This window comes from Lytechinus pictus, chromosome 3 (assembly GCF_037042905.1).
Source record: "Lytechinus pictus isolate F3 Inbred chromosome 3, Lp3.0, whole genome shotgun sequence".
Taxonomy (NCBI): domain Eukaryota; kingdom Metazoa; phylum Echinodermata; class Echinoidea; order Temnopleuroida; family Toxopneustidae; genus Lytechinus; species Lytechinus pictus.
In genome coordinates, this window is record NC_087247.1 from 9,551,148 (window position 1) to 9,574,320 (window position 23,173).

Genomic DNA, 23,173 nt, shown 5'->3' on the forward strand with positions numbered 1-23,173 from the left:
AGTAACTGGATAAGGTATTCCGTTGCATGATTATACCGTGGCATTGTGCCACAAACTCGTGTAGAAATCTGTTAATTAAACAATGTAAGTAAGCGGCCTTGTTGACTCTTTTTCTTAATGATGAACTTATTTACTTTGCCCTGTTCGCAGGTCTTGCGATCCAGCTTTTTGTCAATGGGCGTGTGTGCATCAAGCATTATTCTGTCCTATGTGATGATGCCTTTTGTTTGCTCAGGTCAGCGAAAAAAGGGTATGGCACAATACCCTGCACTAGAAGACTCGTTCGCATATTATATGCTGGGTTACAAGTTTGTGCGGAGGACAGATCGAGAAGACGAAGAACTCCCAGGACTGACAAGATCGAGTGACCAGCTAGTTTAGCAGTTTAGAAACATTACCCTGTATGGTTGCTTGCATCCTGTCAGCCATCTTGTTATTTTGAATTAGATATTCTGTTTAAACATCGGAATAGTTGAATATAGTGTAAAATGGCGACAGATCAGCAGCCGATCAAGCAGTCAGATGTTGCACTCGCCGTCCCCGAGGGGCTTGCAATGGAGGACCGTGATCCGGATGATATCAACAGTCATGTGAAGGTTCGTTTCATGGTGGTGTCGAGACCATATCTTAAAAACACTTCGAAGTTGATATTGGAATGCTAGTAAAATTAAAGGGCATGGGACAAACATTGAATGGAGATGTTGATTTGTAAGTGTATTTAATGGATGTGTGTGTGTTTGAGACAGAGAAAGACAGATTACAGAGCTGCGCAAGTTGGTTTGATGAATGCAGTGATTAATGGTCATAATCTTTGTGGTCTATATACCTGGATTATAGACTACAGATCTGAACCCTGGAAACGCAATAAATCAATCTGAAACATTTCTCAATGACAAATCAATCCATTTCTCAAAACAGAAAAAGGTGTCAATCTTAATCTGTCCGCGAATATCTTGATTCTCTAAATATTTAGACTTTATCGATATATTGCAATATATATCTTGACTACTTTTACAGGTTTCTAGAGCATATCATTCGTATGTATTTTTTTATATGCATGTTTTATCTTTCATCGTAACTTTGTCGACCCGTACATGGGGGTTTCTTCTAAATGAAGTCTCGTATAGTTTTGTTTCTAAAGAAATGAGTTCAAATTAGGGGATAAACCAATATACTTGCATGTGCACCCATTACCGATAACGATCCGCGCAGCACCTCGTGACGCATCTCACATTGGTTAGAATTTAGGGCGTCAACCCATAGCGTACTGCATGTTCTTCTTGTTTTATATCTGTGTTTCTATCGGTGAATAAAATCGTTCTCAAAACTATCATATTTACAAGAGATCCATAATTGGAAGCAATCATTTAAAAGAATAACGACAATAATAATATAAAAAGGGGGAATGGCAGAATAAAAAACATGACAAATAACTATTGTTTAGGAACGAGCTCACTGATCAGACACTCAGGCCCGTATTCTGAAGTCGGGTTTAACTTAAACTCAGGTTTAAAGTTGTGGTTAGGTGTGGATAGCCAGTTGTTAAATAAATCTATAACAGAAGAGGTTCAATGTATCAGCTCATTTGACTCCCAAAACATTATAAACTGCCTGGAAAGGATAAGTATGACAGTTGTCTTCACCATTAAAGAATTAGTAAAGAGCACAGTAAACATGAGAAGCATTCACTGTAAACAAAATTCTGAAACGTTTGGCTTCCCATACTTTTAGCACAGAGTTAGACCATGGTCTAAGTTAAACCAGACTTCAGAATACGGGCCACAGTTTATAATTAACGTTGAGGATATAGAACCAAGACGGAGCATCTTGTGAGAATCATTCCTGAACTACCAGAATAGAAACTGACAGTAAATAAGACAGTATTAAAAAAAAAAAACAACATAAAAGTACATGTGGCATTCAATATGTTCAACCGAGAAAGTGACGGTGATCGAAATATTGTCCTTAGATTGGGGCCTATACAGAAGTAAAATGGGCTGGCAGTTTGCTAATTTTTTTCTTTCCCTTAACAAATGATTCACTTAAAAAAAAATCCGTCTACCTTCAGGAGATATTCTAAGTTCTAATATTGACTCTTCAAAGATTTTAATCACCTGTGAACGGAGGAGTATAAGTCTAAAATAGTATGCTTATTATTTGTTTTTTCATACCATGATATAGAAGAAATAATTAAGAAAAATTAATTCACCTGTTACACCAGAGCAATTGACAAGCACTTAATTCAGAGATTTTATGATCGTATAATTCTTTTGTAGTCTCTTCACTTGATTTTCGAATGGTTTACGTGATATTCTATATAAAAAAACCCACCATAGCTGTTCTATATATACAAGACAATACAGTGCAGATTTACAATGCTTAAGTAGGGCGAATTAAAGTTCGGCATGGTTTGGGAATTTGTAAATTCAGTATAATGGCTTCGATTCGAACTCCATTGTCAAGCGACAGAACTCCGAAGACGGGACTGGGAATAGACATATTATTGACCCCTCCCTTTCTCGCATTTATGAGCAGAAATAGGTTCGGCATGGTTTGGGAATTTGTAAATTCAGTATAATGGCTTCGATTCGAACTCCATTGTGAAGCGACAGAACTCCGAAGACGGGACTGGGAATAGACATATTATTTACCCCTCCCTTTCTCGCATTTATGAGCAGAAATAGGTTAATAATTTCTCTAACAGGACTTATCTATAACTACAGAAAAATCGATTATCTTAGAAACCCACCCCCCCCCCCCCTCGTCCCAGCCCCTTCCCAAATGTCCATATCCTGGGCCAGTGGCCTACACATTAGAACTCCACAAAAGTTTCACGATCAAGGAAACAAAAGAGTGAGAAAAAAAAGAAAATGAAAGGAAAAAACATATTTTCTGAATATGGCAAAGCCTATCACAAAATAAGACTTTTGTATAAAAGTCAAGATTTTTGCACGCTGGCTTCGCTCGCTGGCGGCTTTATGGAAATTTTGTCCAATATACGCCATGTCTGCCCCATCAAAATCTTTGGCTCATTACGCCATGCACTTAAAGGCCACCGCACACCTTACGACTGTTCGCGATCCGATTTTGGAACAAATCGCATTTTGCTCATTTTCTGAAAATGTGAATGGAACATATCATTTTATTTGAGGTTAAAATAAATTGAAGGAATACTAATATAACCATTTTGAAAGATTGCAAGCTTTTAGTTTGGAGTAAAGGCCAAATTAGTTTCAAATCGTAGCCAATCGTACGACTGCTATGACGTCATTACGACTAGATATTAAATTTGCTTTTATTCAAAGAAGTATGATAGCATAGTCACAGATTTGAACATAGGTATTCGTACGATGATTTAGAACATTACACAGTAAAATATTCCATGTCTCAATATTAGCTTCAAATTCTATTACATTTTATTCTGAAATCGGGTCGCAGACCAATCGTAAGGTGTGTGGTCGCCTTAATACTTTTGTGTAATCCTTTTCCCAATATTTCCAATATTCTTGTTTGGCATAGAAAATACTGTCTTGGTATGTTATCTTCGTTTAAGCAATCATTTACTTTATAGACGACAAATGAGATGTAAACATTTAATGAGTGGTTTTCAAATCGCGATCCATACTTCAACATTAAGATTAGAGCCACATGACTCGATGGTAAACAGTATTATGTAATTTTGATGGAGAGGGTATGTCCATCACTTGCAATCTTGCAAAAGAATAGAAACATTGTACCGTGATGAATTACATCATTCGTAATAGGTCCATGATTACATGAACATGATCCTATAAGACGTCCTGTTTTGTCCAATTTTTTACTTTCTATTTTTTCGGGATGAGAAAATGTTTCCGAAAGGGTACAAAATGTGTAATTCTTTTTGTAATTTTTCCTATAAGTCTACATTGGATTCTTGTTTGGCATAAAATTACAGCAATCATACTATATAGACGACAAATGAGACGTAAAAATATAACGAGTGGTTTTTAAATGTCGATCCATACTTCAGCATTTTCCCCAAGACTTTAGCCACATGTCTCAATGGTAAAGAGTATGATGTATTTTTGGTGCAAAGTTGCAAAAGAATGGAAACATTGCATCGTGATAAATTACATGAACATGATCCTATAGGATGATAATCATAATGAAATTTGAGATTTCGAACCACGTATTCTTGCATTTGTTTTGTCTTATTCAATTGTTATTGTAATGAGTTCATGCACGTGTTGATATTGAAGCAGTAACGCCAGCATCATTATTCTTGTTCTTCAGGTCTTCTGGCACGAAATCTTTGCCGAGCCCGACGGCATCCATAGTCAGGATAGCACTTGGATCAAGAGTTACAACACGTACAACTGGAGTAAGGATTGTTGCTACACTTGTTGCAGCACTGTTTGCAGTATTCCTGCAGCTTTCTGCTGGGGTGTTTACTTCGCTATCCTCTCTTTCTGCCATATTTGGTAAGCTTATTCCCTTTCCGCAATACCAAAAGCAGCATTGGCCAATCAGCCCTATATAATGAAAGGCGATTGTTGCAAAAAAATCATGTTGGTGAAAATAATGTAGCATTAACTATCTAAATTTGTGAACGCGAAGTACGATTGCGTTTAGCCATTTTGTATGTAATCCTCCCAGAAAGGGATGGGGGCTTAACGTAAAGCGGGTATAAATTTCCTTTCAAACTTTTTGCACCCGCCGAAAGTACATGGCTTCTGAAAGACAATGGTGTAAGATCAAGAATGGGTTATGGATCATCAGATTTACAGTAATCAATAGGCCTATTCTGTCAAGTCTGTAGTCTGCTTAGTGGGATATTTGGAGGGACCTGCGGTTAGAACTGTCGAAATTTATAATCACAAACTTCACACACGATCACGATGATGAGTTTTTTCATTGTCAAGCTACTAGCTAAGTCTTAAAGGGCGCTATATACTAGCTTAATCGTAAAGGGTCATTTTAACGGGAACGACCGCCAAAATCAAGATTTTTAAAAGTAAAGAATTTTATTTTTTTTGCAGATTTAGCAAAAAGGAAACATTTTATTGAATCACAAAAATTTGTCACATATAGGAGGCAGAATCGAAGCTTTTTCCTCAATGCAATGAGGAAAACAAATGTTTCATACAATAAAATACAAAATAAAAAGGGAGAGGGTGATGACGTCAGCGATGCAGGATGCATTATTGTTTTGTGAAATTTATTTCAAACTTGAAATTGTGAATTTGGTATCTAATTTTGATGAAAATTTCAGCACTGGCTCGGTTTTTCCTTATTATTTTAATCAACCACTGTTGATGTGGATATGCCTTTTAATTGAATTTGAATAAAGAACGGAACGATTAGCATAAAAATTCGTGAAATAATTGAAATCTTTGTGTCAGTGTATGACAGTTTTATTCCAGTATAAGAAGGAAGAAAAAAATACTTTGATTTTTATAAAAAGAAAATAAACAACGGGCCATCTTCCAACTACTCGCTTTTTTGATGAACTCCGAGTTATCTGGACATTGAGCTTGGTATTTCGTTCAAAGTGGGAAAACCTTGGAACTTTTAAAGATTCATTGCACAAAATCATGATATACGCGTCTTAGCAAATTAAAACATGAAAGCACTTAATCTTTTAAGTGATTCCGACTCAATGTACACATCCAATTCACAATTCCTTTAGGACTATATACCCAAGTTTGATTTCATAATTTGTTACATTCAAGTCCTTTTCCCCAAATATTCAATTGCTTTTATCAATTTTTTTTTCATTCTTTTTCTTCCCAGGTGTGTCGTTCCATGTATCAAGGCTTACATGATCAAGCTTGTATGTGCGACCAAGAGTTACGCCATCTGCGTCAAAGCCTTCTGTGATCCTTGCTATGAGAGCGTTGCTCTCATGTTCTCTCGTATCAAGGTCATATTTGCTCCTACCACGCCAGAAGTTGCGCAAGAGATCACTTACACCTAAGATACTTCTTCCACTGTCATAGATTCGTCACAGGTCCACCACAAGTGCTAAGCTATAAAAGCAGTCTTAAAAGTGTTCCAGTATTTGTGTACTAGAGTAAAAAAGTTTTCAATACATTTCCTGAAGCACTTTAACTTGCGTTTACGGCAGTGGAAATGTAACTTGTAAAGTTAGACCATGAAACGACGATCTTCAGCCGGCTCCGAGTCTTTTGCAAGCAATTGGACATAAAGGTTGACAAGTCAGCTTTGTTTCTTCAAGCCTCTTTTAACGAATATTTCATAAATAGATATTTAATTTCGCATTTGTGTTTATCAATTTCTTACGTAAAATAATAGATAATTCGGGCAATTTTAATCCCTTCCGGAATCATTGCGTACTCCATGGTACAGCATTGGACAGTCAGACCGCAGGTCCCAAGAAAGTGGCTTCTTTCATCCAAGTGATATTCATGACTTGAGATGTTTTGCATATTTAATGAGCTTGATGCGGACCAAAACACCTCTTTTCATTCGGTCATTGCTGCTCTAATTGTGCATCGAATTTCATGAATTTGGTACCATTGTAAAGAAGAAGAATCATTCTTTCAGGTCATGTGTTTGGATTTATTCAAAGATTTTGTAATATAGGTTAAAATTTTGATCTAAAATATGCTACAAAATAAATATTTTCACCTGACAAAAGCTGCTATTTTCACACTTTATTTTTGTTTGAGCCCAAATGATTTTTATATCATGATAAAGCTGAATATGTATGCTTTGAAATGATATAGGTTTCAAAATAAGAATTGGTTTAATCGGGTCAAGATCACACTTTTCATTTGCCAAGTACATAAAGCAGCTTGAAAACAAGAATACTGCACTCTGATTGGTCAAAGAGACCGCACACTGGCAAATTCCAACGGTTCCAGTGCCTGGGTTCGTGGGAAGGTCACACTTCCCATGTGGTAATCTCCTCAAATACCCCGCGCCTGTTGTTCTGTGAATCTTATCCAGCCAATCAGAACTCTGGATTTCATGCAAGTACAAAATTTCAGAAATCTCGTCTTGTACCTTGGTGGGAAAAGTGTGATCTTGACCCGATTAAAAGGTGCTGCATATCAAGAGTGGCATTGTGAGAAAGTACATAAGTTCAGCTTTATGTTGATATAAATATCATTGAGGCTCAAAATAAAAAGTTTTGCACAATTTGCAAAAGAAAACAGAGGAAGAAAATTCAGTTTTGAGGCACATTTTCAGGCCAGAAATTTACTTATTTAACAAAATATTGTATACAAAATAAATGACCAATATGAAAGAGTAACTTTTACTCTATCTGATGGTGTAATAATATTTCATTTAACTTGAGGTTAAAACAGGTAAATTCTTAGAGAAAGAAAATCTCACGAATCACGAGATTTTGCAAGGAGGAGGATTCAGCCACGAGATGATTTGGATGAATCTGGCCTTTTTGCTCATTAGCATAGGGACCTGCGGTCTGACTGTGGAGTACATAGTTCTATGTATCTGTGGGGTGTCTGTTCTGTTATAATCACCAATCTATACTTAAACTCGATATTTATCTTTTTTATATTTATCTTTTTTAAACAATTATTTGAATACTATTTTTCCGTATATTACATATATACCATTTTGTGCAACTAATGTGTAGTATAGGAGTCTTAATATATTTAACATAAATAAGTGTACATTCCATTATTCATATTAATGATACATGCATTAAAACAGGGTAATTTATCAATTATCAAATTTTTGTTTGGTATCATGTGTCATCGGCTTTCAAGAAGTTTGTCTTTACGATTTCTTTCAGCTGATTTTTTTTTAGAATTGTTCTTGAAAAAGAAAGAAAATGAAAAAGTTATATCAATATGTCGCTCCTCTCCATTCCTGTTTTAGCCCTCGTTAACTATAGCCATACCATTTTTTACCTTTCAATTCAAACTTGGATAAATTATTTTTTATCTTTCTGTCAATTTTGTGAACACATTTACAAGTTATGGCATTTTGAAGATTTGCATTATTTCGGTGAAACAGTTCTATGTATGTCTTCATAAATATTGAATGACCAAACTGATGTCCTATGTGCAGTATAGGGCAGTGTACATAATATGTGTGAGTGCGGGTGTATGAGTGCGTGTGTGCGCGGGTGTATGAGGGAGATGTGTGTATATGTTGCGGATATGTGCGTGAGGGTCTGCCGCGCGATAAGAGGTGTTTGTCCGTATAATAATAGTGAATGCTGCTATACTTCAAACTCGCATCCATTCGTCCTTCAACATTATCTTAGCTGTATACGGTGTAAACGGCCACTTTCTGAAGTGTTTTGGAATGTGTTGAATTCTATGAAAAGTTTGGTAATTTTTAATCTCTCTAGGCATATGATCTCAACCATCTGTACAGATATACAAGCTAGGCATTACCGCAGTATAGAACTGATAATTCAGCAGTACTCGGAGATCAAGAAAGTAACTACACAAGTTAATTTATTTTGATGCGAAATCAGCATGTGATTCAATCAAGTGGTACTTTCTTCTGCAAAATAAACACACATGAGTAATAACAAATTCATTCACTTCTTTTCTAGTAATGATTATCCAGCATAATTTATTCAGTACTGCCGCATGTACACGTTTGTTTTTTATTGGCTACCCGAATCTGTTAAATAGCACATTACATTCTTTTTCAAAATAAATAATAGAGTCTCTTCCATTTACAATATCCGAATTGTAATACAAAATAAATTTTCTATAATATCATGAATACATACGAACGTCCAACACAGAGTCTACGATATTTACCTGTCCTTTCCATAATACTTCAATTAACTATTCTCATCTGAAATAAGCGACAGCCTATTTTCTTTTTCACTTTTCTAAATTTTGACAAATTTTTCATGCACGTAACAAGGAAATAATTATTTTTGGCACTCGAGCAAAAATTCTATACTCATAATTTTATGATTGTTATTTCTTGATACATTTTATACCACAAAACTCCATGAGCATTGTTCATTAAGATGCGAATCAGCTTATTTTTTTAAACTAGATTATGTTGTAAAACAATGTGGCAACTTAATCATTTTAAATATTTTCGAAAACACACTTAATATCAATCAAAATATTATTTCGTCGAGAACTGTTTAACTCTACGAATTTGTGTTAATCGAGCAAGGGCATCTGTAAGTTAAAATATCATTTAAAATGTTATCCAGGCAAAAAAAAAATGAAATATCAACAACTTGATGAAAGGGAGTCTGCCATTATAGTATCCGAATGAAGTTTTCATACAGTTCAAGTTTCGTTCTACAATCCTGGTCTGCAAAAGCAATGTCAGACTAATTTTCGAGTTGACACAAAAACGTACAATGTCTAATAATTGTGCAATAATGAAACGCACAAGTCAGAATCATTTTGAAAAAAAGAAAACCCACAATGGTACCTGGGGGAGTGCTTATTGCTAGTTCAAGCGCTTAAAGGAGGTATTTCCTTTCTTCAAAGTTCAGAACAACGTTTAATCAACTTATTTCAATGCTTATCTTATTCGAAGTTACATTTGTTTCAGCTAAAATATAGGTTTGTCTACTTCATTTTAATTCTTCCTACAAAAGACAACTATTAATCCAACTACGTACGAGTTCATCTGATATTTTAATTTAGATCTCTAAAGAGTTCAGTGTATAGCTGCATGATGTTAGCGCAATTTGTTTGGTCTTTCGAGCGTGAAATCTCTCGTTAGCTTTACAGATTCTATTCACAAAATGGATCAACATTTTTTACAAGAAGACTATATATTTTTCAATTCCTGTCTGTAGCTCTGATGATGAAAATATTCACAACATCCTAGTTTAATATTTTATGTTACTGCTGACTACTTTAAATAAAAAAAGCATAACAGATCAATTTTAGGTCCTACAAAACTGTAATTAGCGTTTAAAGTGGAGGTCATTATTAACTTTTTTTAATCTTTGAATCATTTAATCAGTATCATCGTCATTACTTTCACTATTGTCAAAAACTAACTAAAAACTTGAAACTTCTTTCTTCTTCCTGTTGGTATAATTACTCTTACAGTGGCCGCGGAACAGTTTAAAAGTCGGGGGAGGGCTGACCATGCAAAAAAAATCTCAATCAGATGGGTTTTTTTATGTTTGAAAATATGTGGGAAGCCCCAAGCCCCCCCCCCCCCCGGTGCCATGACCCCCGCCTTATGATACTAATCATTGTTACTTCAAATGTTATAACTCAAATAATCACCATGATCAGAACAATATTTATAGGTATGCATTATCATTGATATTTGTATGGTCAGTATTATTGATATATTGCATCTTTATTATATTTGTTTTATACTACAAAATCATACAACATTGTGAATTTTATATCAACAGAATTGAATACGAGTCAAAATGAGGAAAAAAAGTGGAAAACAATGACGCAAATTATTCCAACAAATCATTTCATTAAAGAATGTTATTTGTTCCTGAGAATTGCCTTGACCTTATACGGTCTTGGTTGCCTGTTCAATCCCACTACTCCTTCGAATGATGGCGTCTTGTCGGGGTCGGCAAACACGTACTTGAAGTGCTGCATCAGGGATACGAAGAATAAAAACAATTCCATCTTGGCAAGCTGTTCTCCCATGCAGATCCGACGACCTATTCATTTAGATTTGAAAAAAAAAGGATAAAATTACGAACATAGAGGGCAAATGCGAAATGTTACCAGTAAGGAATTGATTCACCTCCCTGCAACAAAGCGCATGGGGTGTGACCTGTTTGTTTTACCACCCTGTTGAATATTACTTCGTTTTTGTTAGTATTCTTTATCCAGATTTATGATGAAAAATACGTAGAGAACGTACAAAAGAAATAAGAATTGAATGTTCAAAGAAAGTATACAAGGTAAACAGCCATGAAAACCGACATGATTCCTCAAAATGCCTCATTTTCAGGTTAATTGTTTTCAAAACTTCCAGCTTACGCTTCGCGCTCGCATTATTGATCGAATCCGTAGTATGTAGAAATAAAGATAACATATACTTAGAATTTCTGTATTAACCCTAACTTACATGGAGGGCCTTTTCACCTCCCCCTCCCTCAACATTTTCGCGATATATCTGCTACGCGAAATTTTTTGACCGCGCAACTCGCTGACTTTTTACTTTCAAGTCTCGCGCAACTTTAAAGATCAAATTTGGGACGTCGGGCACACGGTTACAAAATTACGCAACATTATGTAAGTGCATGTCGGACCACAAAATTTTTTGCTAAAAAATGTATATATCATGTACAAAGTCAATGCAAAATCTGATTCATCTAAAATTCATAAATGAGTGATTATTCTCACTTTTTATTAACAATAGTCATTTAATTTGATGCTACTTTTGACTGAAATAATATCCCCGATTAATTTTGTCGAAAAAAAATAATAAAAAAGAAATACATAGGAAATAAAAAAAACAATAAAATACATAAGAAATCGATTTTGGTATCGGATTTTTGGAAATTCATAAAAAAAAATTCTATGAAAGCCTAAAGAGGAACATATCCCTTTTGTTATTCTTGATGCCATTCTTAAAGGACAAGTCCACCCCAACAAAAGTTGATTTGAATAAAAAGAGAAAAATCCAACAAGTATAACACTAAATAATTTCATCAAAATCGGATGTAAAATAAGAAAGTTAAGTTATAAGAAAGTTTCGCTTAATTTCACAAAACATGTATATGCATATCCTGGTCGGTATGCAAATGAGGGGACTGATGACATCACTCACTAACTATTTCTTTTGTATTTTATTATATGAAATATTCTAATTTTATCCTCATTGTCCTGTGAAACAAAGTTTTATTCCTCCCTAAACATGTGGCATTACCATTGTTATATCATATTATCGTCCAGTTAAGTTGGTCCTTGATGTCAAAATGGTAAAAAATGAAATATTGTATAATTCAAACAATAAAAAACAAAAGAAATAGTAAGTGATGGACATCATCGACTCGCTCTATTACATGAATGCACTGATTTGTGCATACAATTGTTTTGTGAAAAATAAGCGAAACTTTAAAATGTCATAACTTTCTCATTTTACATCCGATTTTGATCAAATTTTCAGCATTATGCTTGTTTAATTTTTCTCTATTTATTCAAATCAAAAATTTTCTGGGATGGACTTGACCTTTAAGTCTACATTTTACACTTACCAGCTGAGAAGGGCAAGAAACTATCTTGATGAGCAACCTTCGTCCCGTCTTTGTTGAGAAATCTATGCGGATCACATTTATGAGGGTTGGGCCAGTCTACTGGGTCGCGAAAAAGAGACCTTCATGGATTGTAAAGAAGAAGTCAAGAAAAAAAAAGTGTATAAAGATATTATGATGATATTTCTAGTAATAACATTTTTTGCTTCTCATTTTTCGAAGACAATGGCGAATAAATTGATAAATTAAAAAAAATATCAACCAAAATAAAGAGTTTTATGCCCAAACACGCACACGTATTCACTCAACAAAAATACATTTGGAAATAAAATGTCTATCTGATTAAATCAATCTCAAAGGAGACAATATTTTATAGTCTTGGATAGATTCCAGTGACCATTACATTCGGATCGCTGATATTGACACTCGCATGGCCCATCAATGGACAACAGGGTTACAACTTAAAAAACAAACTCAAATAATTATGAGATGATTGTATTTTGGTCTTATGAAGGTGGTAAACCCGAGGCGTACCTACCACATGTTGATCCACACCCTTGTTCCTTTGGGTATGTGGTACCCTCCAAGCATCGAATCCCGGAATGCAGCATGGGGATTGATTGGTACCACGCTAGCTAACCTCTGTAGCTCCATCAACGTCGCTTCTGTGTAGGGCATTGACCCTCGATGTGATAAACATACGAGGTCTCCACCGATCACCTAAACAGGAGCAAATTTCCCACATTATGAAAATAAAAGCGAAAAAGAAATGATTCAGAATTTTTTTTTAGCAACTGCTCTCGATACTGATACTTTGATTATTATAAAATAAATATATATTTTCGAATCACCATTTCCAGTAGTACTAACAAAAATATTTATCATCCTTATTAGATTTATTTTTAAAAATCCGATGATTTTCAATGCTTATTCATAAATTAATCACAATTGGTATTAATGAATGATATATACACAACGCGTGGATTGTTGTCTTTCATTTTAATCAAGTTGAAATATGCATTTCTCAAGAATAAGAGAATAAAAACAGTTTGGAGACAGGGTATCAAAAATCTTTTTGTGGGAGTATCTGAAATTCAAAGGAAAAGTATGTTTTCGGAGAAATTCATATTCTGACAAAAAAGCGAGGAAATATAATATTAACTTCCGTTTGTTTGAATTGGGGCTTTCATCTCCATGATTTTTTAAAAAAGAATTCGTTTTTACTTCCAAACACACCTGGCAAAAGACTTGATGCATGCCTGATCGTCAACAAAAACGTATTGGGTGAAAATTCAAATTTTAACTCTGTTAATTGTAACGATGGGCTGTCATTTAGTTAAGTCTTTATTTTCGTAAAATGATGGAAATACAAACTTTACTTAAAACATATAGAATATCATATTAATGAAACACATAAGAAATGAATATGCGACATCATCGCGATGATGTTGCATATTCATTTCTTCATTTCTTCGGTTCCATCGAATGCATGATAACATGATGTATAATGTGTAGGTCATATACATGTATAACAAATTCGTAAAAATATGCGACCCTCAAGAATGCCATGAATTTCGTATTTTACATCCAATTTTTTATTGAATTTTCACTGTTATGCTTGCTTTATTTTTCGCTTTTGTTATATGTTCATATCTTCTTGTTGAGTGGGTTTTGCTTTCAAATTGATTTTTTACAAGTTTAATGACATTATTCATAGATCTCAAACATTCGAAAGCAAGTATTTCTCCATTACCTCCTGTATTTCTGCTTGCACTTGCCCTTGAATATCTGGATATGCCGCCATATAAAGAATAGCCCAACATAATGTGGTAGAGACTGTATCTGACCCGGCGATAAACAGATCTGACAAGACAACTTTGAGTTCTTCATCGTTGAAATGCACCGGGTCTTTCTTAGCTTGAAGAAGGTACGCGTCAATAAAATCTAACACATCGTGTTCTTGATTCGCGGCGGTTGTGTTTGAAAGTCTCGTCTTGTGTTCGTCAATCTTCCCGCCAAAATAATTGAGCATGTTTTGAACAGACACGTGGTTTCGCTGCCATCTTTCCTTGTAAATATAGGCATGTTGGAGGAAGGGGAAAACCATGACCTCTACTTCTGCTCGGAATCCCATAATGCCTCGCAGGTAGTCCATGAGCTGATGGAATTCCGGGTCGTTGTGCTCGAAGCGATGTCCAAATGTAAGTCGGCAGATGACGTTGGATGAGTTGGTCGCCAGTGGCCCCTGCGGATCGAAAGGCTGGCTCTTGTATGACTGCAAAGAACAATTAAAATTTAAATGGTTGCTGTTAAAAAGGGCTAATGATGATAACATTCTGTTTTTATATAGCGCTTAATACATCGGAACGACGTGTCTAAGCGTTTTACAGATACTGTTGGCAAATTGCACATTTAAGATTTCACAATATATTTGTAAACAATATGAGTGCATTTTAGGAATGGCAATAATGTTTTTACCCATATCATTTAGTGGGTTTGCAAAATGGAAATATCATTATTATTAAGGATATTACCTTTGTGACATTTATCATTTTCCGATTGCCCTGTTCCATGCTGAATGTGTAAAGTAATGAATTTCAAAGGAGAAAGCAGCACAGTTTCTTGCTCGATCGCTACGCTCCCTCGCACACGTAGGCATATAACTATTCGTCGACTGCAATCTCTTTTGGAAAACCATGTTGAGGGGTTCAATGTGATTATTTCCATCGGGGTTAGGTTGCAAAAAATATTCCATTCAACAAAATAAGGGCCCTATTTCACACCGTGTTGGAGGCTATATAATTATTTGATTTCGCTGATAAAACACAGTTTTCCTGCATGGTCGTTAATGTACGCGCCCTCGCACATACACGATCGTTAATTCCTTTATTGGAAATGACTGTTGTGTATTATATTGTTGTTCGAATGGTTAAAATAATCGATTTTCTCACTATGCTCTCTCGTATATTTCTAGGATGCTGTCACAAACCTTCACCCATGTTGCGATTATTGTACGCTTGGCCATCCCTTATTTTATAATGTAGTGCGAAACATCCAAATTGTATGCCCGAGAAAAAAAAGGGGGCAAAGTACTTGTAAATTTAAGGAATACATATTGTATTACACATTGTACTAACAAATCTATTTTCTTTGAAGTTTGTTTTAGCTAATTTTGATTTTCATCGTAGAACGAGTACCATGTTTTGCTTGATAAATGGACACCCCTAAAAGAACTTACGGGTCAAACTCACCTGGTGGTTTAGTGCATCTCTATTTGAAATGATTAACGATTACATAGTATAACTGGCAATAATGGACGTGTCTAATTTGGAAAAGAGACTCGTGGGACATTTCCATTTGCAATTTGTTTTCTATAACGTTGATGTGTTCCGAACACGTTTTAACCTGCCAATCGACAAATCGTGTTTGACAATGTAAAACAGACATAGATATGTAAATAAACTACCTTTGAGTGATGTGCACTCTCCGTATTTCATTGGTTTAACAAGAAAAGTAACCTGTAGAATCTTGACATCTTTGATTGTTTAGTTTGTTCACTGCACTTTTTACACCATCATATTAAGAGTAACATCTCAATCGGACTTATTGCAGTTCAATCTCGCATTTCTCACAACAAAAAAGCCTGCAGGCTAACTTTCGACATTTTAAATTTAAAATTAGGAATGACATCCGCCCTGCGCTCAATGAATTAACGAGAGAGCAGTGAAATAAATGAAAAGTAAAATGGAAATTTTCATTTATCTTCTTTACTTTTCATAAGACGTAAAGGTGAGCGAACGCCTTCACCATATTCAGAGGTCAACTCCAAATGACAGGAGCCATCATTTTCGTTTCTTTAATGAAATAAATTTCTTATTGCTCATCTTAAAGTCAATTTGGATTTTAATTATCGTTATGTGACGGAAGCACACCATACTTTGACGAGATAATAACGGCATTTCAAAAATAAAGTTAGTCGGAATTGTGAAGGTCGGAACGAACAATTCTAAGTGACAGCTCAGATAAAAGATTTGTATCTTTTTAGTTGATATGAAAAAATTACAATCGGTCGAACAAGGAGAAAATAATTTGTGTAGTTTGCTGAAAATATATATATAGGCCTATCCGTTCACTCTTAATTTCAAGTCTGCTGTGGTGTACGCCTGTAATCCAAGCTGCATTGGAGAATTTACAATTTGATGCAGAGGTTAGAGGTTCGAGCCTCTGGTCACTTCTAGTTCGGATGGTTATATTAAAGGTGGGCTCCCACACATAAATAACCCTTACTATCTGATTGAAAAATTTCGCACAGACCGCACGCACATACACTCAAACACACACACACCCAGACATCGTCAACACATAACATGCACATACGCTTATGGATTTAAGATAATTCCAGGGGCCGTTTCATAAAGCTGTTCGTAAGTTAAAAACGACTGGTGAACCTTTCTTACGCGCTTAACCATCGCCTATGAATATACCATTACCACAAGAAAGGATCACCAGTCGTTCTTAAAGTCGCTCTTAACTTACGAACAGCTTTATGAAACACCCACCATATCTTCTATGAGTAGTGACTAGTTGACATCTTGATGTGGATTATTAAAGATCTGATCATCTTATTTAAAATGAATCTAAATCTATGCAGTTAGACTGGTCATTATCCACAGCCGATATGGAACTACTTTAATTTCGATGACACGACATTTGCTCTTGCGACAATTGCTCCGGGCTTTATTTCGTCTAAGATGTAGGGTTAGGGTTATAGGGTTGCAATAGGGATTTATGTTACGTTTAGGGATACATACTAAATAACATTAGGATAGGGTATGAGATCCAGGGTTGAATTTGGTCATTCCGTTAATATGTGGAATTTACAACGGAGCAATCGTCGCCGGAGTATATGTCATGGAACCTTAATTTCCTGTTATGTATGGACGGGTGTTTGGTAGCTTTAATTTACCGTGAACTGTTTGATCATGTCCTCTACCTCTTCTTGTATAATAGGTTCTAGCGCTACTTTCCCGAAGCCCATCCCTCGTAAAGTGGTGTGGGCGAAGTGACGTTGCTGTGCCCATCCATCTGTGCAACGCGATACAAAGATTCCTGAGAAAATCAAAGGAAAATATGGAAATATTTACACACATCAGAATCAAGTTCTAGACAATGCACGATACAACTAAAGAGAAAACAGGATAATTTAAATAAATAAATAAATAAATAGATAAATCTATCGATCAGACAAGAACTCATGACAATGAACTCATACTGAATCCCCGTTGGCATGGTTACGTAGCAATCAAAATCAATCAACAATAGCAATCAACAATAAACAAGTTCTTCGTGCGATCATTCATATGACGCCTTGTTGATTGTATATTTTTACTGTTTTATTTCTGGGTTTATTTCTAAAAATCCAAACCAAATTCACTTCATGTATGGAAAACGGTTTTTTTTCTCTCTCTCGATTGGAGTGAATTGAATTGGTTTATACACAATGAATGGAGTGTCATTAATCGCTGGTCATCAAACAGAAAGATTCATTACAATAATAAATCAATAAATCAAATTATACATATATACGTAGAAAATGGTGTTTAAAGAGCAACTTCTTGATTTTCCAATTATAACACTAAGATGGCGGATTGCAAAAGAAAGTACGTACGTTATAGGACAGATATAAACGTGCTCGCATCAACAGAATTCATCTCGAATATAAACAGAATATAAGGCAGTTTCGGAATCCAACCCAAATAAAAACTTGTTTGTATAAGGAAAAGAAAAATCAGACAAGTTGATAGGTGAAAGTTTGAACAATATGGGACAAACAACAAGAAAGTTATGAATTTTTAAAAGTTTTAAATATTGGTAATCACTATACCCATGGAGACTTCAAATTGGCCGCATATGGGATGTCATAGTGATGTAAGGCAAGGACTACTCTTCCATGTACTCCAATACATATTATGGCTAAAATGTCATTTTTCCCAAAAGTTTTATTTAAAATTATATTTTTCTTTCATGAGGACATAAAACAATATACTACATGGGTTATATTTGGATTACTGCCCCAGGGGAATGGGTACTTAGGAGAAAACCACAAATCCCTGACAATAAAGTACATGGCCTATGGGAAAGTTGTCCTTGCCCCTTGTCACAATTTACTTACCCAGTTGCCAATTTGAAATCTACATAGTATTAGTGATCTCAATTTTAAAGCAGCTATAACTTTCGTATTGCTTGTCCGATTTCTTTCAAAGTTTCACCATTCTGTTTCATTTATTTTTCTCCTTCCCCACACAGCATTTTATGGCCAAGGCTGGATTCCCCTTTAAGTAATCCTCGATCCTGATCGTATAGTATGCACTGGAAGGTGACAAATATTAAATGTTTTTATCTCAGAGAATTTTCAAAGCGGAGCGCTGCTGATGTTTAACTCTACATTCCTGATATCAGTAGTAACATATTATCTCTTTCTCATGCACACTCTCTCTTAAATACAATATATATCCCCCTTTCGTCCTCTCTCCCACCCTACCCCTCCCATCCCCTCTCTCCTACCCCCCTCCCCTCTCCCTTCGAGGTCTTAAATTAATATATATCCAATAACGTATACAGAATATTCATGTTTACAGTGGTGACATGTGAAGTAAATATGCCTGACACAATATACAGGGTTATAGGTTGTTGGCAAAAAGTAGATCTATATTTTGTCCCATAAATACATGAAATATTCCATCATCTTATCAGACTTCGGTCGTACAGTCAGTTCAATGGTTAAAGTACATTGTACAGCTAAAGCGGCATCAAGCATTTTTACGAATAGTAGAAATCATGATGATGTTTAGAGCCTCGCTGAATATATTGTGATCGATGATGATTATCTCTAATAGCCCGTTCACGGCAACATTGATGGGGGGGGGGGGGAGTAAATCCACTTTAGAACAGAGTTATAATATGAAAAATCATCATCTCGTGAAATAGACCGCTCCATGGAACTTCGTATGAACTTCGACAACAATGGGGGTAGTTATGATTTATAACACGTGCTACAAAAAGGAGGAAAATGAGCTTGATAAAGGGTTTTTTCTGGTTGGTGACATTCGGGAGAGGTCTTTGCTCTTTTCTCACCTGACCCCCCTGACCCAGTCGTTGTTCTCCGACCTCATTCCGATCAAAATCATAGGTTGGATCAAAGAAGTTTAGTCTTCTTGCAAGACCTGTATAATTAGTGATTCTGTTTCTGTTTATGGTAACTCCCGCAGGATCTCGGCAGGACAGCATTTTGCTGGTAAACACCAACCTGGTATATAACCAATTACCTAGGAAACATTTTACGTCTAGGTTAACTCATTCCGATCAAAATCATAGGTTGGATCAAAGAAGTTTAGTCTTCTTGCAAGACCTGTATAATTAGTGATTCTGTTTCTGTTTATGGTAACTCCCGCAGGATCTCGGCAGGACAGCATTTTGCTGGTAAACACCAACCTGGTATATAACCAATTACCAATTTGATGTATCGCACCATCGATAGGACTATTTCATTATACCGGATATTTGTTTTTATTTTATTCCTGTCATTTAATTTCATCATATTTTATTTTCCCATCTATATCATGTCGCCGATCTGTGCAAGTCAATGAATTCTCTAATTTCTTAAATTGTTATTACATAATCATTCTTTAACATGATAGGGGATCCACGCTCTACAAGCAGTGCTTCTGAGTAGATCCCCTCCTTTCAAAACATTTTTACAATATTTTGCACAAGCATTTTTTTAAATCATGAATTTATGTTATTGTACAATTTTTATAACTGATGTGTATGTAATTGATGTGTAGTTATATTTTATTTGTGATGGAAATGAAATAAATTTATTGAATCTTGAATCTTGGATCATATTATTGAACGTAAGAAATCATGCAAGTGCATACCGTATAATACTTTCACATCCACCTTAGATGAATATGTTACATCATCGCAAAGATGTAAGAAATCTAGCAACTTATTTCGATTCAACATATTTGCATTCCCCTTTCTTATACAGTGGCGTAATAAGCCAAATATTTTGAGGGGGGCTAGATATAGCGTATGGCATAAAAATTTATAAAGAGTTGTGAGCGATCGAAGCGAGCGAGCAAAAAATTTTTTTTTTTACATTTTTATTGCAAAAATCAATTTTTTGTGATAGATATTGACATAATATTCAGAAATATTAACCTATTTCACCCTTCTCTCTTTCCCTTTTCCCCTTTTCTCGTTTTTTTTCTTGGTCGTGAAAAAGGGGGGCAAGAGCCCCCTCTCCAGCCCCCCATATGTACGCCAATGTTTCTTCGTCTGGAAATATACCGAAGAAATAAAATCCATGATGATAAACATGATGAATTTCCGTTTTCCCCTATAGATTTGTTAAATCGTCGTTCAGCAACTTAAATACCACCAAGCCTTGAAAATAAGTCACATTTTACTATTAAGCTTAAAGGGTAGATTTTGAAGCAGATCAGCCAACGTACGATTTTAATACCATCATCACAACACTCGTGGGACTTTTCGAGCAGGAGCAGAGCACGGTGTCATACAAGTCCCCGAAGAAAATACAATCCAGTTCTCATTCGATTCCCAAGTGTTCTTACATAGTATTTCTCAGGAGTCACAACTACAATACGTATTCACTATTGTTTTGTGAATAGTACAATCCCCAGCTGTAGAATAAAAACATTCATGATATTTGAAATTTCAAAATGAGCGCCGTATGAAAATGATCCGAGGGGGAAGGTTTACATAAACAAATAAAGGAAAGGTTTTCTAGCTTCAAATACGCCTCACTTCTCCAAATTTATTCAGGGGATAATAACTACACCCTTGAAAACCCCAAAGCCTCTTCAGAAGAGCCATTCTTTGCAAGGTGGCCTCAAGTTCACGCGTATCAATGTGCGACATCTATAGACACGCTCTCAAATATATGGGTTGATCTGATGTTGGCTTCGGCTTATCTTGGAGCAAAGAACTCCATTTGTTGGGTTTTTCATTGAGCCTTATTTCAATAGTTATATTGTCAAGTGTTTGTTTTATAAAGCTACCCAGGTCAGAGGTACTTTGTATTGTTTACGGACCTCTATTAGTCGAGAAAATATCCCCAGGAATGAAAGGCGGTACGGCAAACATGAAGAAATTCTGATAATAGAATAAGCCTATATCAAACCTTATCAAGTTGGAGAAGACGAAAAGGGAAAGACGCGATGTCGATTTGACGGTGGAACTCAGACGCCCTGCCGATTATTAGACCGTCTCTTTTTGATCTATGCAGTAAATACACACATCTAGTAAAACATCAATATTCCATTCGATTCATTAAATTAGATCTCCAGATTACACGATCAATAATCACTTCTGAATTAAGTAGGCAAATGTAGATTACAGAAACAGATTTTTAGGTTTTCGAGTTCTCTAAACTTTTTGTCATTTAAACAAAAATCATGTCAATTAAAAAAAAAATGAGAGTTTTTGTATCGTTAAAAATGTGATGATCATTTTGAATAGGTCTGAGAGTTAACTGAACTGTCTCCAATTAGGCTTTGACAGCTTTAACTTATTTCTATTCATTTCGATAATTAAATGTAGGGAATAATCACTTTGGCACACTAATATCTAGGAATAAGGTTCCGTTTGTACAACCTTAAATATGATTTTAACAGAGTAAACTTTGGCACGAAATCTTAAAAAAAATACACTTACAATTTGATATTTGAAACCAATTATATCAATAACATAGTGATCTTCTGTTGCCATATCAAAATACATTGATGATAATAAAAACAATAATAATACCTATTTTTATATAGCGCTTTTCCCATAATGGCCCAAAGCGCTTTACAGCATATTATTAAAGTAGGCAAGCTAATGAAACACGATAATATAAAATATGATTAGGGAAAAATAATGAAAGCCAAACAACGGAACATGATAAAGGAAATAATATAAATTAAACAGAAGACACTGGAAATCGTAACTTCATAAAACCAACTAATTTCCTAAGTGGTAATAACAAAATAATTTATTCTGCGAGTTATTCAAATTGCAATACACATGTCTGTGCATATTTATGTGTGTGCAACGTACGAGGGCGAATATATGTAGGTGCGCGCGAGTGTGAGTGTGGGTTTGTGTGTGCATTGCGCGTTGGCTCAAGTGTGAGTGCGTGTGAGTGTGGAGGAGGGCGTGGATATGAATGGGAGAGTATATGGAGCGAAAGTGAAAGAGATGAAGTGAGACGACGTAGGGATTGTGTGTGGGTGTGGGCTTGAATGAGGGAGAATATGGAGACGAAATTGAACCTCCAGGAAGAACAGACCCGTTATATCATTAAGTATAAAGGGATGGTCCGGGCTGAAAATTATTATATCTCAATAATTAGAGTAAAATTCACAAAAAAATGCTGAAAATTTCATCAAAATCGGATAACAAATAACGAAGTTATTGAATTTTAAAGTTTAGCAATATTTTGTGAAAAAAGTATTATGCACATCGTCATGAATATTCATGAGGTGGGCTGGGAATGTCACATCCCCACGTTCCGTTTTCTTATGTTGTTACATGAAATCGTAGATGTTTCATTTTTCATACATGTGTAAATGACGTGTCTCCATTATGATGAAATATGTTGTGACAGTAAATAACTAATGCACTCAATCAGTTGTCAATCTTATTGTTTTAGTTCTTGGTAGAAAAAATTTGAATAAACATAATTTCATATAATAAAATAAAAAAGAACAAGTGGGGATATGACATCATCAGCCCATCAAATGAATATTTCATAAAGACATGCCTAGAACTGTTTCACCGAAATAATGCAAATCTTTAAAATTTTCAATAACTTCGTTATTTGTTATTCGATTTTGATCAAATTTTCAGCATTTTGCTTTGTGAATTTGACTCTATTTATTGACATAAAACTATATCCAGCCTGGACCATCCCTTTAATATTTGTACAATATGTTTTGTTATTTTTGTACGGTAAAT

General features: G+C 35.2%; 2 protein-coding genes across 10 annotated transcripts in view; one reads left to right on the plus strand and one right to left on the minus strand.

The window, feature by feature from the left end:
* Positions 1–8,519, plus strand: LOC129257861 (caveolin-3-like). Of its 2 annotated transcripts, XR_010292903.1 has the most exons (4): positions 1–596; positions 4,273–4,460; positions 5,773–6,357; positions 7,445–8,519. XR_010292903.1 is itself a non-coding variant. In XM_054896288.2 (3 exons), exons 1-3 carry the CDS (start codon positions 489–491, stop codon positions 5,954–5,956), a joined length of 480 nt encoding a protein of 159 aa, XP_054752263.1. In that variant the 5' UTR covers positions 274–488; the 3' UTR covers positions 5,957–8,519. The 2 variants fall into 2 exon arrangements, 1 of the variants encoding a protein (XP_054752263.1); XM_054896288.2 differs by having other exon boundaries at positions 274–596; positions 5,773–8,519.
* The window catches only part of LOC129257860 (cytochrome P450 2J4-like), a 22,150-nt gene continuing 7,383 nt past the window's right edge, over positions 8,407–23,173 (minus strand). For 3 of the 8 annotated variants that reach the window (XR_010292901.1, XR_010292900.1, XR_010292902.1), the window contains exons 3-7: positions 17,118–17,260; positions 13,905–14,426; positions 12,690–12,871; positions 12,155–12,216; positions 8,536–10,609 (exon numbers count right to left, since the gene is read on the minus strand). Coding sequence is in view for 3 of the 8 variants with exons in the window: in XM_054896285.2 (XP_054752260.2) it covers positions 10,425–10,609; positions 12,155–12,273; positions 12,690–12,871; positions 13,905–14,426; positions 17,118–17,260 (1,151 nt within the window). In the remaining 5 variants the exon portion in view is untranslated. Of the gene's footprint in view, positions 10,610–12,154; positions 12,274–12,685; positions 12,872–13,904; positions 14,427–17,117; positions 17,261–23,173 lie in introns of all 8 variants that reach the window. The other 5 variants (XM_054896285.2, XM_064096314.1, XM_064096315.1 and 2 more) reach the window with 5 other exon arrangements.

Coding starts and splice junctions, on each gene's coding strand:
- LOC129257861 (XM_054896288.2), top strand. CDS start 489: ATGGCGACAGATCAGCAGCCGATCAAGCAGTCAGATGTTGCACTCGCC. Junction 597..4,272: donor ATATCAACAGTCATGTGAAG/GTTCGTTTCATG, acceptor CTTGTTCTTCAG/GTCTTCTGGCACGAAATCTT. Junction 4,461..5,772: donor CTCTCTTTCTGCCATATTTG/GTAAGCTTATTC, acceptor TTTTCTTCCCAG/GTGTGTCGTTCCATGTATCA.